The sequence below is a fragment of the Vanacampus margaritifer genome, chromosome 8 (assembly GCF_051991255.1).
Source record: "Vanacampus margaritifer isolate UIUO_Vmar chromosome 8, RoL_Vmar_1.0, whole genome shotgun sequence".
NCBI classification, from domain to species: domain Eukaryota; kingdom Metazoa; phylum Chordata; class Actinopteri; order Syngnathiformes; family Syngnathidae; genus Vanacampus; species Vanacampus margaritifer.
This window is the reverse complement of record NC_135439.1, coordinates 8700523-8718390: the sequence shown is the minus strand read 5'-3', so window position 1 is coordinate 8718390 and position 17868 is coordinate 8700523. Positions and strand designations below refer to the sequence as shown.

The 17868-nt window shown below is 38.3% G+C and overlaps 1 protein-coding gene across 4 annotated transcripts in view; it reads right to left on the bottom strand.

The window, feature by feature from the left end:
- Positions 1-17868, bottom strand: part of kcnab2a (potassium voltage-gated channel subfamily A regulatory beta subunit 2a) — a 76350-nt gene that overhangs the window by 3251 nt on the left and 55231 nt on the right. For all 4 annotated transcript variants that reach the window (XM_077573001.1, XM_077573003.1, XM_077573002.1 and 1 more), the window contains 12 exons: positions 14526-14569; positions 13393-13430; positions 13168-13247; positions 9312-9356; positions 8812-8856; positions 8635-8678; positions 7668-7754; positions 6445-6530; positions 6241-6361; positions 6058-6152; positions 4498-4618; positions 1502-1590 (listed from right to left, as the gene is read on the bottom strand). In XM_077573001.1, coding sequence (XP_077429127.1) covers positions 1502-1590; positions 4498-4618; positions 6058-6152; positions 6241-6361; positions 6445-6530; positions 7668-7754; positions 8635-8678; positions 8812-8856; positions 9312-9356; positions 13168-13247; positions 13393-13430; positions 14526-14569 — 895 coding nt within the window. The remainder of the gene's footprint in view (positions 1-1501; positions 1591-4497; positions 4619-6057; positions 6153-6240; positions 6362-6444; positions 6531-7667; positions 7755-8634; positions 8679-8811; positions 8857-9311; positions 9357-13167; positions 13248-13392; positions 13431-14525; positions 14570-17868) is intronic.

Below are 17868 nucleotides of genomic sequence, written 5' to 3'. Positions count from 1 at the left end.
TTGACTTTTAATTAGTGCTGTTAGTGTTAACTCAATGATTAATCACCAAAAAATATTGCACGTATTAGCACAGATTAATCACACTATTAATTCAGATGCACCTTTAGCTTGACAGCGGATGGTTACGTTGAAGGTAGCGCAGGTTGTGTTTGAGCAATAAACATAACTAGATGCGTTAAAATAAAGCATTTCGGCACCCTCTTAAAAATAATTGCCTACGTTATTTTCTTTTTTTGTGCAAAATGTATATTTTGCCTAAATCCTCTTCTCGTGATGCAAATGGTTACATTTAATGTGTTCCCTGAAAAATCATTGTGGTGATTATTTTAAGAAGGCGTCGATTTAATAAATGTTTGCGTATGACATTCAGGATTTTTGTTCATGTCTAACTACAGGGGTTATACTTGTTTCTATTTTAAATTATGCAAGTAATTAATTTATTAGAAACAGAGGAAGAGTATGTGCAATGGATTACAAAATGTTGATGTCCTCATAACATTAAATGTCAAAAGAATTAAAACATAGCAGGTGCGCTTCAAATTTGTTGATACAAATTAATATTTTTTAATCATTCAAACCCAAAAACATGCTTTTTTTTTAAATTAACGTTTTTAATACTTTGTCCTTCCCTCCCAAAAATGTGTTTAAACATTTTTTGTTTTTGACATGAATAGGTGGCTTAAAGCAATGGTAGTTATTACAAAAACGGCCAGCAGGTGGCAGCAGAGTATAAGAGATCAGCCAGGGCACGAAACAAGAGACTGTAATCTTTATTTTGATAGGTTTCATGTTTTTTTTTAGCAATAGAACACAACATTCTGTGGGCCTTGCAAAATCAGTCAAAATCCAGTAAAACAGCCGGTAGCGAAGGGGGTTGCCGTTCCAACACTTTTGGAGGTGATTGTACTGTATATGTAAACATAATACTTAATTGAATTCCCCTCAAGAGAAAAATTATTTTTTCAAGGAAAACTGCACAGCCCTCTGGAAATGTGAGCCTAACATTTCAAAATGGGAAAACTCTAATGCGATGTGTAAATGAGGGAGAGGATGGACCTCCCCTCGCTACCCACTGGAAACATCCATTGGGTGAGTCTTATCAGCAGGAGGGGGCGGTGCCCTTCAGTACCCCCCCACGGCGAGTGATGTGTTCCTGTGTTGACCTTATTAGGAGGCGGCAGTAGCACGGTGGGGTAGTGGAGCATGCTGCCGAAAAGTGACCCGGAGGCTCATGTGTTCCCAGGAGAGGAGCTGCATGAGCCTCCTGGACACGCACACAAACACGTTTGTCTTACTATCTTAGTGGGGACATTCCATTGACATAATGCATTTCCTACCCTCGTACTTACCCCTAAGCGTAACCCCAAATCCAACTCAAACCTAAACGCTACTAAAACCAAGTCTTGACCCTTAAAAGGAGGTCTGGACTTGAGGGGCCCACAGAAATGGTGGGCCGCATAATGTAGCAAAAACAAGACCCGCGCACACAGACGAAGCTCACCTGAATGGCTCCTATGTTCTCCATCAGTTGGTCGGTGTTGGACGCCCCTAAAAGGACAGAGCTCACCCCCTCGTTACGTAGACACCACGCTGCAGGAGACCAGTGGACAGTGATGACGTCGATGACGCACGCAAACAGCATCAAAATAAACAACCTAGCGCATGTTGCTAATCAGCAAAATCACATATATTTTTTCCCCACATTATTGACCCCATCCACCCAAAAAAAAAAAAAAAGCAGAAAATGCTGAGTTATGATACAGATGCTATCGACAGTAAATTGTAGGTGTAAAATTGATTTTCTGTACTGCTCATATTTTCTTTTACAGGCGGAATCTTCACATCACCAAAACCAATTATTTTTTTCAAGATAACAAAAACGCCATCTTGCTTGAATAATGCATCGTTCAAGTTGGTTATCTAGTTTAGTGGTTCTCAATCTTTTTTTTCAGTGACGTACACCCTAATATTTTCAGCCAATACCCCCTAACTAGCTCGAAGCATTTCTGATGGAAAAAATAAATAAAATGAAAACTAAGTGCTGTGCCTTCATTGTCTGATTTTTTTGTGTGTAAAATTTGGAACTCTCTTTGTATTTATGTGGCCTCTTGAACTATTTGGAAATAAAAAGATATAACAAAAAAAAAAAATACAAATAATTATAAATAAAGATTTGTGCACATAAAAATTATTATCAACATTAAGTGTCCTCCTTTGGACTCATAGTAAAGCTATGCGCTCTAAAAATAATTAACTGGATTTTAAATAAAGTTTTCATGTGATTGACAAGTGATTCTAGGTGTCATATGACAAGTTAGGTCAAACCATTCTGGAATGGGGCGGATGCTAGATTTTTAGGACATTGAAATTGAATATAACATTCATTTTATGAAACGTATATTTTTCTGGAATATTTATATATACTTTTGAAATATATTTTAATCTCACACACACCCCGGAGTACCTTCACGCGCCCCCATTTGAGAACCATTGAGCTCGTCGATTTCTAGGATCTTTGAGACAATGACGCAATAAATAAAATCAAGAGCTAAGCAGTGTAATAGGAAAAAAATAATCTGCACGCAAATTTACTGTACCTTCAGCACTGAAGCATTACAGCTAATTTCATTTTACAAACTGTGAGTACTCAAATCATGTATTATTTTCTTGCTTTTTTTTTTGGTCTAAAATAAGCATCCATACTTTCAATCTTGAGGCGAAATAATGCTAATAATTTGTCAAAGTAACAGACGAACCGTTACAATCGATCTGTGGAAAAATATGAAATTGGCCATATTTGGACCTGATGAGCGTCAACATCCATCCATCTAGATAACAAAATATACAGACACATAAATATAAATAAATCTTAGAGGATAAAGATTGCAAAACGAAAATGAGAATTAAACATTAGTATTGATGGAGGAAGCCGCAGTGTTGGGATTGGAGCACCCCAGGGTGCAGCCCAAAGCAGCGGGTTGTGCAGGAAGTCATTGTTGTATAGCTAATATTCAATAGTGGAGTGTCACAGTGATGTAGATGATCACCTGGAGGACATAAATCGCCGCATGTTTCACCGCTAGGACTGCCCCGAGGATTTATGGTAATTGGGAGAGACGAGTGCGTGCGTTAATGGGCCGTGAAAGCTAATCCATAAACGCAGACTTCCTGCCAGCGTGAAAAATCTACGCGGCGATAGAAGCGGGAAGTCGAGCGTTGACTCGTCGAGATGCTGTCACAGCCTTTGTAGGAGCGCCGCCTGCTTTGACTTTTTTGTTTTTTTTTGCTCAGTCAATATGGATCTACTGGTGGGATTTATGTGTAGCACGCCATCCTGCTGCTGACTTTGCCGTGCAACTTTGCATAAATATGAACACACGCTGCAGAAGCACTTACGGTGTTACTTACTAAGGGTGTTCACAAATTTTGTTTTTAATCATTAGCCAAAGTCGTTTTTACGATTAAAAGTTTTAATCGCCTGATGCTCCGAATTTCTAATAATCATTTAATTATTTTTTATGGATTTATGGCAGTGAATGAGTTAATGTGTTTAATTAATTTAATAATTAATTAAATTTAAATAATTTTAAGCTATTTTTTTTTTTATGTCCGTGTAATCTGCAATAATTGAGGCAACTAGACTCTTCTAAAGTGTTTATGCGCCACAAGAATGTACACTCAGTTAGGGCTGCTCGATTATGAGAAAAATATTATTCACAATTAATTTGGTGATATTTGAAATCACAATTAAGACAATCCTTTGTTTTTTGGTAAAAAAACAAGAACATGTTTAAAAATGTAAAAAATATTAAGACAAATAACACTATAATTACGCAAGTTCCTTTTGAACCAAACAAGATTTATTAAATTAGTCATTTAAAAATAAAAAAAGGTGCAAATATATATTAATTTAAACAACTCAAAATTAGTATTAATAATATTTTATTTTATTTTACAATTATGGCGATTTTGTAATTGTGGAGAGTAATAATTGAAATTGTAATTCAATTTTGATTAATTGCATAGCTCTACACTTAGTTAAGGCCCAGAAGAGTTTTTCATACAAATACTGCGTTTAGTGTACTGGCAATTATGACTTAACTACTGTGCTAGTAGCATAAGTTAGCAATAGACTACGACACTTCCGACAGTACAAATTCCGTTAAGTTACGTGACAGGAACTCACCCCCGTGGATCATAACAGCTGTAGAACAAAACAGTGAGGTGCCGATAAAAAAGGTTAGCTCAACATAAACAGTTAACTTTTTTTTTTATGACATTGAATCTGATTTAAAAAAAAGTGACTTCATCGAAATACTGTAGAAGAACGAGACACCATCCCCCCTTGTGGGATACAATATGATGAAACCCTACCTTGGCCTCAAACAAACACACAGGGAAACAAACACGGACAAAACGACGACCTGTGCCCCTCGGAGCCAGAGGGGACGGACAGACAGACAGAAAGAGAGAGAGCAGCAGAATGCATCTGCGTACCGATGGCGAGTTGGGGCAGAGTGCAGCCCAGCCGCTCCGCGATCGCCTGCAGCTCTTTCAACTTCGCCTGCTGACGCCGGCCCTCCTCGCTCAAGATCTTGTCCTTCAACCACTGGTAACCCTGTCGAAAACACAGCACACCTGCTCAAAAACACCGCCCTGCTCACACCGCGGCCGCCTCGCCTCCCGTGTCACCAGGGCCTGTTTTTAAACACGTGCGACTGTTGCCTATAATAGCTGATTTTTTAAAACTTGGCTTTGAACCCACACCCTACTAATCATACTCTAAAAACAGTTGGGTCAAAAGTAACCCAATTATGGATAAAAAAAAAATGGACCGATCCAATTTATGGGTCAATTTGACCCAACTTTCTGTATTGTTTTATACAAAATTACCCAATTTTTTGACCCAAGTAAAGGACCTGACCAATATTTATGAGTTTTACACTAAAAGACCCAATTCTTAACCCAAGTAGATGATTGGCAAATTTTTTACCCATATTTGGGTTATTTATAACCCAACAGTTTTTTAGAGTGTAATATATTTTACGATAGGTTTGTGCACTCTAAAAAACTGTGGGTAAACAAATGGACCGATCCTTTACTTGGGTCTATTTGACCCAACTCTGAGTCAAGAAATGGGTCTTTTAGTGTAAAACAACTCATAAATATTGGACAGATCCTTTACTTGGGTCAAAAAATTGGGTCGTTTTTAATAAAACAACCCAGAAAGTTGGGTCAAACAGACCAAAGTAGAGTAGTCCATTTGTGACCCATAGTGGGGTTATCGTAAAATATATTACTCTAAAAACTGTTGGGTCAAAAATAACCCAACAATGGGTCAAAAATGGACCCATCCACTACTTGGGTCTATTTGACCCAACTTTGAGTCAAGAAATGGGTCTTTTAGTGTAAAACAACTCATAAATATAGGTTGTTTACTTGGGTCATTTTGTGTAAAACAACCCCAGAAAGTTGGGTCAAACTGACCCATAAAGTGGATCGGTCCATTTTTGTTCAATAATTGGGTTACTTTTGACCCAACTGTTTTTTAGAGTGTAGGTTCCCACTGTAACTTGAACCTTACCCTAATTGCAAACACTAATACTGATTTGATACCTAAAACCCAAAATTTCAATCCTAACTTGAACCTGATACCCAAATGCAACAATAACCTCAAAAACTACACTCGACTTGAAAACCAAAACTGATTGATCAATGCAAAATCCTATGCCTTGGCATGGCCATTGTGAGCTAGCAAAAAAGACAAAAACCATGACTCTGATTAATACGAATAACAGCACCACAAACATCGACCAGGCCAAGCATGACGATGCACATTCCACACAGGAAATGAAACTGCACAACATCCAAATGCAAAGTGAGTGAACATGCCACAAAGGACACACCACTGCACTGTACTCATGTGACGACACGATGAACAGAGAAACTGCAAGGAGCAACAACCAGACGGGGGAACCGCGCCAGGAGGTGGACGCCAGCACAGCACGAGGAGACCACACCAAAACACCAAAGAGACCACGGGTGAGACGTGGCTACCTTCAGAGAGGCCCGAGAGTACGGGGGCACCCTTCCGTCATATTTCCCTGAGATGATACCGCAGGCCAGCGGCGACCACGTCATGGCCCCCACACCTGCACGACAAGAGAACGTCATCATCATGACCAGACAGCAAGTCCAGGTAGAACTTATTAAAAAAAAAAAAGAAAAAAAAAGTCTTACCTATTTTATGGAAAAGTTCAGGTAGCTGCACCTCCACCTTCTCTCTCTGAAACATGTGATACTCGGCCTGCTCGCAAATGGGAGGGATCTGATTGAATTGTCGTGCCACAGAATACGCTTCCTTCAAGGGAAAATAAATCAATAAGACGCGTCTCAATGCCGACACGTGTCCACACATTTGCAGGGTACAGCTGTGAATCCCACCATTATCTCCATGGGGCTCCAGCGGGATGTCCCCCAGTACATGGCCATGCCTTGGTTGATCACATGGGTCATCGCTCGAACCGTTTCTGCACACAAGAGACAGAGGAAAAAAATGTTATGCTCTCACGGCCGTCTGTCAACCATTTGCAGTCATTCAGAAATATATGATTTATTTTAACTCATTCATTTTAACTATTTCTATTAGTTAAATTTTTCCCCAAGTATTGTTAACAAGAGTGTGAAAACCTAGATTTTTTTTATTGTACATTTAGAACAGATATAAAATTTGTGATTAATCATGAGTTAACTAGTTAATCATGCGATTCATTACAATTAACTTTTTAATTGCCTGACGCCCCAATTTTTTTTATAATCTTTTTATTTATTTTTTTTTTTAAATCACATCAGGTGAATAACATTTTTCATTGTAATTGATCACATGACTTCAATAATTAACTCATGATTAACCACAAATTTTATATCTGTTTTAAATGTACATTTTTTTTTTTTAGGTTTTCATATTCTTATTAACAAAAGTGGAAAACTAATAGAAATAGTTCAAATGAATTGAATCAGAAAAAAACATGGTGGAATAAAAAAAAAAATCCACACATTCTTATTACTACTACTATTATCCTCATCATCATTACTATTATTTGTATTATTATTATTTAGTTAATATCTATTGTCGATTTTCTTTTAAATCATTTCGCCCCAACATCTATTTTTTCCTTTTGTAATCGACAAAGACAAAGACAAATGACTTTCGATTTCTCTAACTTAATTGAACTTCAGCAGTGATTTCTGACTCTAATCTTGCCAGAGTGCTGGAAGACGGGTGAAGAAGCAAAGTGGAGGCAGACGGACGACCCCTGACTGAACTCATTCCCAAAGAGAAACTCTTGACAGGAGCAGATGGAAAGCGAGCGGCCAGCTGATTCCCCCCCCCCCCCCCGCTCACACACACACAAACAAACATTTTGCACTCTGCCATTTCAGAAAGGTCTCCAGCCACTACAGCCTCATCCCCGCTGTGGAGGAAAAAGTAGCAAGACAACATGACCCAGAATAAAAATGGCTATTTTGACTTTGCCCATGTTGGAGATTCACTACAACAGTGTCGTCACAGAAAGAGCAAGCATTAGCATTAGCATTAGCATTAGCATTAGCATTAGCATTAGCATTAGCATTAGCAAAACATGTTTTAGTGTTAATGGCGTTACCTTCCATTGGCGTGTTGGGGTCCGGTCGGTTTGCAAATACTACGTCAACGTAGTCTAACTGTAGTCGCTCCAGAGAAGCTTTTAAACCTGCAAATCAGAAGTAGTAACACAAATCGGCATACAAACAACTTGCTTTTGGTGAGTGTTTTTTTGTGATTTTTATTCTCCACACTTTTTTGCCGCGAAACAACTCCCACATAAAAAATGCTTCCAAAATTCACTCCTCCAGGGGTATATATATCGTCTGATTTGACATTACTTACAGTATTTGCACAATTTAACCTTAAAAATCAACTTTTCCCCACTCATTTAAATAAGTACCACTTTCCCCGCCCACTTCCATACATACAATTGATCATCATGACCAGCTGTGTGATACTGCTCGGTAGCGCAATTGGTAAAAGTGCATTGTCCGCTAACCAGGAGGTTGCAGGTTTAAATCCCACCTCCGACTGTACATTGCAAATATATCCATGGAGGAGAACCTGGGTTCAAACCCCGCTTGGACCACATTTTAGTACATTCGATGGTTCGAGACCAACTGACTATCAGATCAGGAAATTGATGATAATTTCACTGAAATGATTAAATACATGTTAGCTTTCAGCATCAGTTGACACTTTTCAAAATAAATATGCCATTAGCCAAGAATTTGAACAAGTCAAGTTAGGTCAGTGCTTAGAGCAATTGCCTCCCACCACGGAGAACCTGGGTTCAAACCCCACTTGGACCACATATATCAGGATATAGATGGTAATTTCTCTGAAATGATTACATCCCACCTTAGACAGATTGCAGTTCAAGTTTTCTTTTTTATAAATTTGTCATTAAAAAAACCCCGCATGTATCTAAGCATGTTTTTTTGGTCACCATACTAATTCATTGTGTTCCTTCAGTAACCTCAAAACCTTTTATGTTGGGACTATCTTAAACTGAGGATACGCTTTTAAGTCAGTACATTACTCACCTTCTATAATATGTTTTCGAGATAAACCTCTTTCAGTCTCAGCTCTGCAAAGAGAGTTCAAAACAGTCCATCGTGTCATCCAATATCATGAAACGCGATCCGGCAGTGAGAGACAACAATATGGATGACGCATTCTCACGCTATTAGGATTAAATTAAAGATGCTTTCTCAACTTACTTTCCTCCCCAAAAGATCTTTGTCGTTATCACCAGACTGGAGCGTCTGCAAAGTGGAGAATGAAAGCGCGTGTGTTACAGCATGAAAGGTTACAACAGCCCGCTCGGCGCGAGTGGGCGAGCGCTGAAGACGGACCGAGAGTCCCGCGCTTTTCTACCCTCATCCTTTGAGTGTCACGTGCACCCACAGTGCCGGAACTCAGCCAGCAAACATGAATGAGAGGTGGAGGCGAGGATAAATTGACAAAGCTGTAGCCCGGGCGGACAGAGTGGAAGACACGGGCTCCTTCCAAGTGGCTTTATTATTCGATGTCTTTAAAGGAGGCACGCGGCCGTGTGGGCATGCCGCATTTATCTTTTCGTCGTCCTACCTTATGCTTCCAGTTCACACAACAAACTGGATTCCCAATATGAGCGAGCGTAGATGACAAGATTATATAGGTAGGCCGGTGAGACGGAAATGAGAAAAGAAAAAAAAGATATGAAAAGTGCATCTCCTACCTCCATCCTTTCTTTTTTATGATGCTCCCCAGCACCACCTCAGCCCTGTCAAGCACACGAGACACAACATGATTTAACCCTTGAGAAATACTTTATTATTTGTCCTTAGCCACACACACACAAAAAAGGAAAATCATTTTCGGATCAGCCATTCGAGGAGTATTTCATTATTGCTATTAGGCGCTGAGATGGTTCAATGATTGGCAGTGTTTATTTTCATTTACATAATTATCCAATTCATTACCAAAGCACCCTTGCAAAAACAGCAAATTGTGTGAAATTTTGCTGCATGCTTTGAATGGAAAAGAAAATAGTGCCACCAATCCAAAGTAAAATCTTAACATGAAGGAATACATTACCTTAATTTCTGGACTACGAGTGCACCTGGTTTAAAGCCGCAACCGCTAAATTAAGCCATATAAAACATATATTGGCCGATTAGCTTTATTAGCTGTGGGGACTCCAAATTATAAGATGAAATATTTGCAAAGAAAGGTATCACACATGTAAAACAACAACAACAACTTTTAACTCATTCACTCGCAGTCTTTTTCACTGAAGCAATTCCCTTCACTCCCGGCTGTTTTACTGGATTTTGACTGATTATGCAAAGCCCACAAAAATGTTGTGTTCTATTGCTATAAAAACAGATTAGAGTCTCCTCTTTCATCAGAAAAAAAGTATATTTCAATCCGTTTTGCAGCAATTAGCATTAGAATATAGCTAAGTTTCATCATTATTCACAAATCTATTTAGAATTGGGAGTAAATGAGCTTTTTTTCCCCAACATGGCCCTGGTTGGTCTCTTATACTCTGCTGCCACCCGCTGGCCGTTTGTGTAATAACTACCATTTCTTCAACCATTCTTTGCAGTTGTGAGGCTGCATCAAAGCCTACTGTATGCTCCGCCATAAAAACAACAACATAAAAACGTATAAATACGTATTTGGGACACTTAAAACATTTAAAATACATACTTACATTTATACATTTTTGGGAGCAAATGAGTTAATGAACTTAAACATCTTTAACATTAAACTTTTTTTTTTTTTCTCGAACAATGAGGCTTGTTGATAAAAAAAAAATAAAAATTAAGAGTGTCACATTTAAAGAGGCTTGTCGTCTGGAAAATTTATTAATTAAGAAATGCAATTATTGTACAATGGATTTCTGTGGGGAATTTTCTGTGGTTAGGAACAAATTTGTTGTGATTTTGCGTAGCTTTCACATTTAACAAACACAAAAGACCAACCCTTTTTTTTGTATTTTTCTTTTTTTCTTTAAATATATACCATGCGGCAAATTTGATCTACTGTATGTTCATTCAATGTAGCCAAACTAGCTTGAGCACAAAAATGGAATGTCAGATAATAATAACAGTGTAAATGCTGGCATAAATACTGTATGTGCTCAATGTGTGAGGGAACTGCCAGGTTCCGGCCCCAGCTGTGCTGCGGAGCGGACGCCATGTCACTCATTAGCAGCCACATGGGTGCTTAAAGAGTGACACGTCCAACATGGGGCTCATTAGGACAGCACTCAAAAAAGTCACTTGTACATGTGTGTGTGTGTGTGTGTGTGTGTGTGTGTGTGTGTGTGTGTGCGCTCTCGAACAACTCAAACTTATTAACTCATTCACTGCCATTGACGGCTATAGACGTCAAAAATTTATTTGAACTATTTCTATTAGTTAAATTTTTCCCACTTTTGTTAATTTCTTTTTTTAATCTATTCTTGAAAAAATAAAAAATAAAATAAAGAAAACATTATTAAAAATTAGGGGTGTCAGCCAAATATTTTTTTTAATTTAATTAATCGCATGACTTTACTAGTTATTTTTATTATTTAAAAAAAAGAAAAGATTATTAATAATTAGGGGCGTCAGGCAATTAAAATTTGTAATCATAATTAATCGCATGACTTCACTAGTTAACTCACGATTAATCACAAATTTTATATCTGTTCTAAAAGTACAATAAAACAAAATGTCTAGGTTTCCGTGCTCTTGTTAACAAAAGTGGGGGAAAAACGAATAGAAATAGTTCAAATGAATTTTTGACGTCTATAGCCGTCAATGGCAGTGAATGAGTTAATTGTTCATCTGAGGTACTTGAATGGTGGCAGGCGTGTGCTTTCTTTCTAATTAGTTTGAATGTGATTGGTTAGTATAATAAGATATAAATAATTTTCGGTGTTTATGCGTGGTACTACAGTATTGTGGTACTGGTTGTGAGAGGAAACAATACGGTCGATGCTTCACTGTCAAGACCGTGCAAGCTCGAGCACAAAGTGTGTGTATGTGCGCGTATGTATCTGCTGGCACCCACGCAATGCAACCCTGTGCTCCTTTCCTTGAAATTACTTATTTGTGGGGCCTAAACACAAGCTATATAATGTTCTGCATTCCTCCATTAATTAGGTTTGTTTTAATATCGTATGACTTCCTACAGAAAAACTGAGAGAAAAAAAGGATTATCCATGAATTTATAATATCTTATTGCTTTCACACTTCTCTGCAATTGCACTTCCAATTTGTTGTTGGCTCCGCACACAATATCATGCAATTATGACGCATCTGAAGCTAATAAAAAAATAAATAAATAAATTAAAAAAAAAAAAAAAAAAAAAAGCGCCACATGTGTTTGCTGATAACAGCAGCCCCAGCCAGCTGAGCGGAGCGAGTGTTTATTATTTGTGTGATTATGCATATTAATTCACATTTCACAGAAACAAAACTCACGCTGCTACGCTATTTTCGATGAACGTTTTGTGTCACGTGAAAAAAAAAAAAAGCGGAAAAACATCCAAAATCGCTGTTAAAATGACAGCGTAAAAAAAAAAAAAAAAAAGCCGCAACTGAAAGCGTTTTTGCCACCCTGTGGTGCTATGTGTGTGTCATGTGTGCAACATAATCTCCTCCATGCTGCTTTTGCGAGTGGAAGGTGTCAGGATTAACACATGTGCAATGCCACATACTCAGCTGTGCGGCAAACATTTGCACGTGCCTCGCACATACCGTGTTTTGGTGGTGTGTCAACGAGGCCTTGTTTTATGAAGGTTAACAATTATGGAGGACCAAAACTACCAAAATTCTCTATATATTTTTTGTTGTTTTTATTTCCATTTATATTTATTTTTTGGGATTTAATTCTCGAATGATATTTTTTTTCTTATCAATTTTTATTTTCACTTTTAGTCATTTATTATTATTTTTTTTTATTTTGGCAGTTTTGGCCCTCCATAAACAATGACATGGCGGTTATAACCTATGTTAGTTTCTGTACTTAAACTAGATGATTTTGAGGGAATCTTAAAAAAAACAAAAACATTTTGAAATGTTAATCCTTCAGACGACATCAAAGCAGCCGTGTTGCAAGCAGATTAATCCACACGTGAGGGAAAAGAAATGTTAGATATTATTACATCGAGATTACAGCCTTAATAATAGCACTGCAAGAAAAACTGAGGCAATTGTCTTGGCTCATTTCTGAACTCTGTCGTGTCCCAGTAAAAACAGTTGACAATGACAGTGGGACTTTTTTCTAGTCTTGCGCTGCAGGATAAACAAATCCACTTACATTCGTGTCAACTGACTTTCTTTTTGCATTTTTTTGTGTGTGCTGAAAACCTCTGCAGCACGAGTAAGGCTAATATTGGGTTTGTATTGAAACAGGGACTACTTTATCACAACAACAACAACAACTGCAGCAGCGCATATCATAAGATAGTAACAATGTCCGACCGGGGTGAATCAGCGAGATCAAGGCCACTTTTTGATGGGGCAGTAATATTGCCCTGCCGACTTAACCAGTCACGTGGCGGCGTCTTTTGAAAGGACGTGAAGGCGCACACTCACTTCCCTGCAGCGTAGACCTCGGCCGTGTCAAACAGATTGATGCCATTTTCATACGCCAGAGTCATCAGCTGCTCGGCCATCTGTTGAGAAAGCAAAAGGGGCAAGGAAAACCAAAGTGGAGGGATGAAAGATCACCGACACCACATCGCTAATAAGTCTACTTTTTCGTTCCACGCTATTAAAGCTGCAGCTACAGTATGACATCGTTGTGGTTTATCAACTCACCTCATCTGTAATCTGCCCGCCAAATGTCACCCATGTTCCTGAGAATGCCAGAGAAAGGAAACAGATGATTAAGCAGGCCAACATTCGGGTCAAATTTCCCCCTCTCGATTAAAGTCGGCAAAGATTTGATTCTCGGATGACTCTGTAAAGTAATCCACAAAGATTATCCTGTGGAGTGTAGTTTGTAAAAACATTTTATAAAATCTGGGTGATGATCATAACTGCCAAACATGTTCAATAGTTACAATTCCAAATCCCGATTTGTGTAGTCGAGACAAAGCCATGGACTCCATGACTAAACCTAATAACTGTGATGCAAATATGATGGATTATGGTAATCTACAGTGTGACCATTGGAATCCAATAATGAAATTTCATGAATATGACATGTGGTTTAATAAATGACTACATTTAAATCTAAGAATATTTGTTAAAAAATCTCCCAATGTGCAAAATTGAAATGTTAAACTTTATAAAGATAGCAGATTAGAGCTGTCAAAATTTAGTTATTTTTATTATATAAGTAAAGTTATTTAGATTATCAAATTAATCGTCAACTATTTTAATAATCAAGTAATCATTTGGAGTCATTATTATTATTATTTTTTAAATTGTCCAAATTTTCGGATTTCAGCATATCAACAGCAATTGTTCACTGATTTCTGTAGTCCTTCATGAAAGAAGACTGATTATATTCTGTTTTTAACCCAAATAAGACATTTGCAAACAACTGTTTTTACTTTGGGAAATATTGACCACACCGGTAAACTACAACATCAATCTCCTCCACACAAAATAAACAGTAATCAAGGAAAAATGCTTTTTGTAATACACTTTAACACAAAATTTAAACGAAACGATTAGTCGATTAATTGATTGAATAATAGATAGATTCAATTCTAAAAATATTTAATAGTGACAGCACTACAGCACATCAACCAATAGGCATGAAACAATTATTATTACTTCAGCCAATTTAAGTCTCCTTCAGACCTTTTTACAACTTGTGACTGGAGTCTTGGAAATAATAACCATCTTTTTTCGCCACTTGATGAGAAAGGACTCCGAGTTCCCGCCATGTTACACAATCCATCCAGGTCACTGCAACCCGTCTCTCGCAGTTTGGCTCTTACCTAATCCAAGGCAGGACACGCGCAGACCAGACTTCCCAAGGTTTCTGTCGAGACACAACACACAGCGCTGCTGTTAAAGCTGCACTAAGATGACAATGATAGATTATTTTTGCACTCCAGTGCATCTAAGTTCAAAGCCTTGATTATAAAATACATGAACAGCAGTTTGACTACTGCGAAAAGAGCCGGTCTTCGATTACGGTCACAGAAGACGAGGCATGGATTTGAAGGCAGACTTGACAGAGTGCAAAACAGTCATATGGAAGCTTGGTGAGCTCCCTGAAGCTAAAGCCTATCTCGGTCCATGCAGACGACTCTCCAGACGACGACAGCTTTGTGTCTCCGAACTGTAGGTTTGCTATTCAGTGTAAAGGGTGAAGGGTGATTTCAAGAGTCATTTAGATCAATACAAGCCTGGAGACATGGTCGAACAATAAAGTGGCCTGCCATTGGTCATAAAAGATAAGCAGGCAAAAGATGAAAAAAAAAAAAAAAAAAAAAGAGTTTCATCAGGGATGATGTAACGTGTGCATGAGTCGAAATGATTGTGGGGGAGGAAATCTACTAGTGTATAGCTTTTGTAGCACAGCTTGTATGGAAAAACAGTGGATGGAAACAATAGTGGAACGGGAGACAGACAGAAAAAATATCAAAGTCCGACTTGGTTATCTTATCCGACTACGTCACATTTAGTAGCTGACAGCAGTTAATCCAGAGGAGAGTGACAAAAAGCATCCAGAGGGACCGCAAGCAAACCTTTGTGGTGCGCGCGCTGACAAGGTTAAGGCGATCCCCTCCGGCAAAGCGTAGCTAATCTTTAATTAGCTTCCTTTTATTTCAATGTGGAAAACACCCCCTGAGGATGCTGCACTCAGTGTCATAATCAAACGGGAACCAAAAGCAGATTACAGGGGCCATAATTGTTTTTGCTACATGTTTGGGACGATGGACTGAGATACTTATTTTTTACAGCTAACTATTTGCTTCATGAAACTTCAGTGTATTCTCCAGCTAAAAAGCTGTAGCACTTAAGAATACACATTATTATGCATTCACTATAAAATCAATTTCATGCTGGATTCAAAAATCTAGCGTGATTAAAGAGATTTTTGTTGTTCAATGCAAATGCATATTCTGATATTTAAAACAGATTTCACCGTTAACCTCTAAATACAATGGTACATGTTGTGTCAGCGTTTGAAATTATGACTAAAGCTAGCATTGACAATATATGGCAAATATGTATATATATTTAAAAAAACAACAACATTTATTGAATTTTTTTTAATTTATTTGTTTTTTTTTTTAAAAAAAGGAGAGCAATGATGATGTCAAATCGAATGAACAATACTGAGCTCTCCTGAGAGGGAAAAAAAAAAGAAAGAAAGAAAATATATGGCAAAGGCAAATTTTCCTCAAATAGTGGACAATAGCTCCCTGGTAGACGTCCCAAAAAATGAACAGGGCGAACCATGCCACGTTTTTCAGATCACAAAAACCAGGTTGTCAGTCTATTTCTCAGCATATAGATACTAATATTCAGACATGGATTTTAAAGAAGAAGAAAAAAAATAGCTGTTGCTAACCAAAATGGCAGCATCTTTCAAGGCATATCAACAGTCTCATTGATAAGGTTTTTATCAAATGTCGTGAACAATGTCCCTTCCCAGTATTATAGATTAGCTGATGGATATACAACTATCAATGGCTATTTCCAAAATATCTGTATTCTGATCATATCCAAATGTGGACAACCCCCCCAAAAAATGTAACGGATAAAGAATGCCAATGCAAGAAAACAAGCTAACAGAGTATACCCGTCAATTTCAAGCTTGATGTCATCTAATAATTAAAGATTGATGATGTATATTTATATGTATCTGCCCAAAAGACAAACACATAAAACAATGCTGTAACTCTAAATTACAACAGAAGCATAGACATGTTGATTATATAAAATCAAAATAATAATTGGTGACTGCAGCCAATGGAGTAATGTACAGGATAACCAATTAAAAAAATGGTGGAAAGAGTGAGCCAGGTCAACATTACTGCGAGTCGCCGTTTTTCAACCTTGAAAAAGCGACATTAAAAAAAACTCCAGCATTTTCAAGCAGCCATCATCAGAATATGAAGCTTGTCAGAAAAAGCCAAGGTTGCCCCTTTGTCAGCACATCATGATGTTCAATATTTGTGCTCAAAGACCTTCAACAGACCCTCTGGCATGCCGCCCCCCCCCCTCCTCCCCTCAGCCCGCCCGCCAGCAGACAGGGCTCAGGTTCCTGCTGAGCCTCAGCACAAGTGAATCACAACAGTAAAGTCATCGCTCTTGTGACCTCATCAATAATGAAGTTGACAGACCTGGTAAAAAAGGACAGCGGCACCAAAAGTGGCCCTGGGGACAAAGTCAATGATCAGGACTATGGACGGTAAGCATGCCGACTTGCTGACAAACCACAATGGTGGAAAACAAAAGGGCTGTTGTAATTATTTTGGACACACTATGTCCAAATTGCGCTGTTCCTTCTAAGGTGCTATTAGCAGAGGAGTAGCTAGCATTGACCACCATATCATAACCGGCTAGCTTGACAGCGAACAGCGGCGTGAAAGATTCCAGTCGAATTCTTACAGGCAGGCAAAGTTCGCAGTGGGGATGATAGAGAAGCTATTTGCAATTGGGCTACGTCCTTAACCCCCACGAAAAGCGAGGGTTCACCGCCCACGTGTTTATTTTGGTCATTTCTAGGTAAGCATGTTAAAAAATGACAAGCGTCTGAAGTCAGGGGAGATGACAGGTCAGAGTGATGAATGAGCAAACAAATCCATAAGGAGGAACGTGTTGAGAGATTCTCGCCGAGCACAACTATTAATACAGTTTCAGATGTGGCTTCAACACAGCAACGCAGAATGCCGGCAGCTTCCGTGCTGGTTACAGGCGCTTATTCCTACATTCAGGTTTACGGGTTTACATCATTAAATCGACAGAGGAGTAACATGAACAGTTGGTGGAAACAAAGAAAGGAACACATGGACTTGAGAGCAAGATTTCGAAGTAATACTGAGAATGAAAGTTGGTGTACTGTATATGGAGGTGTGTTGGGGGTGTGGCTAGTAGACATTCTAGCCAAGTTTAGCCATTGCCTAGGCCACTCTCAATGCTAATGCTATCAACATTCTGTCTACCATTTTAGCAAAGTTCAGGCCTTGTACAGTATAATATTTCTGTTAGAAACTATCTAACTATTTTCAGAGTCCATTTGAGGTCACTTAGTGATGGAATTAATAGTAGGGCTAAATAGATTAGATAGATTGGTTAGTACATGTATAGCAATAAGGCTAGCTA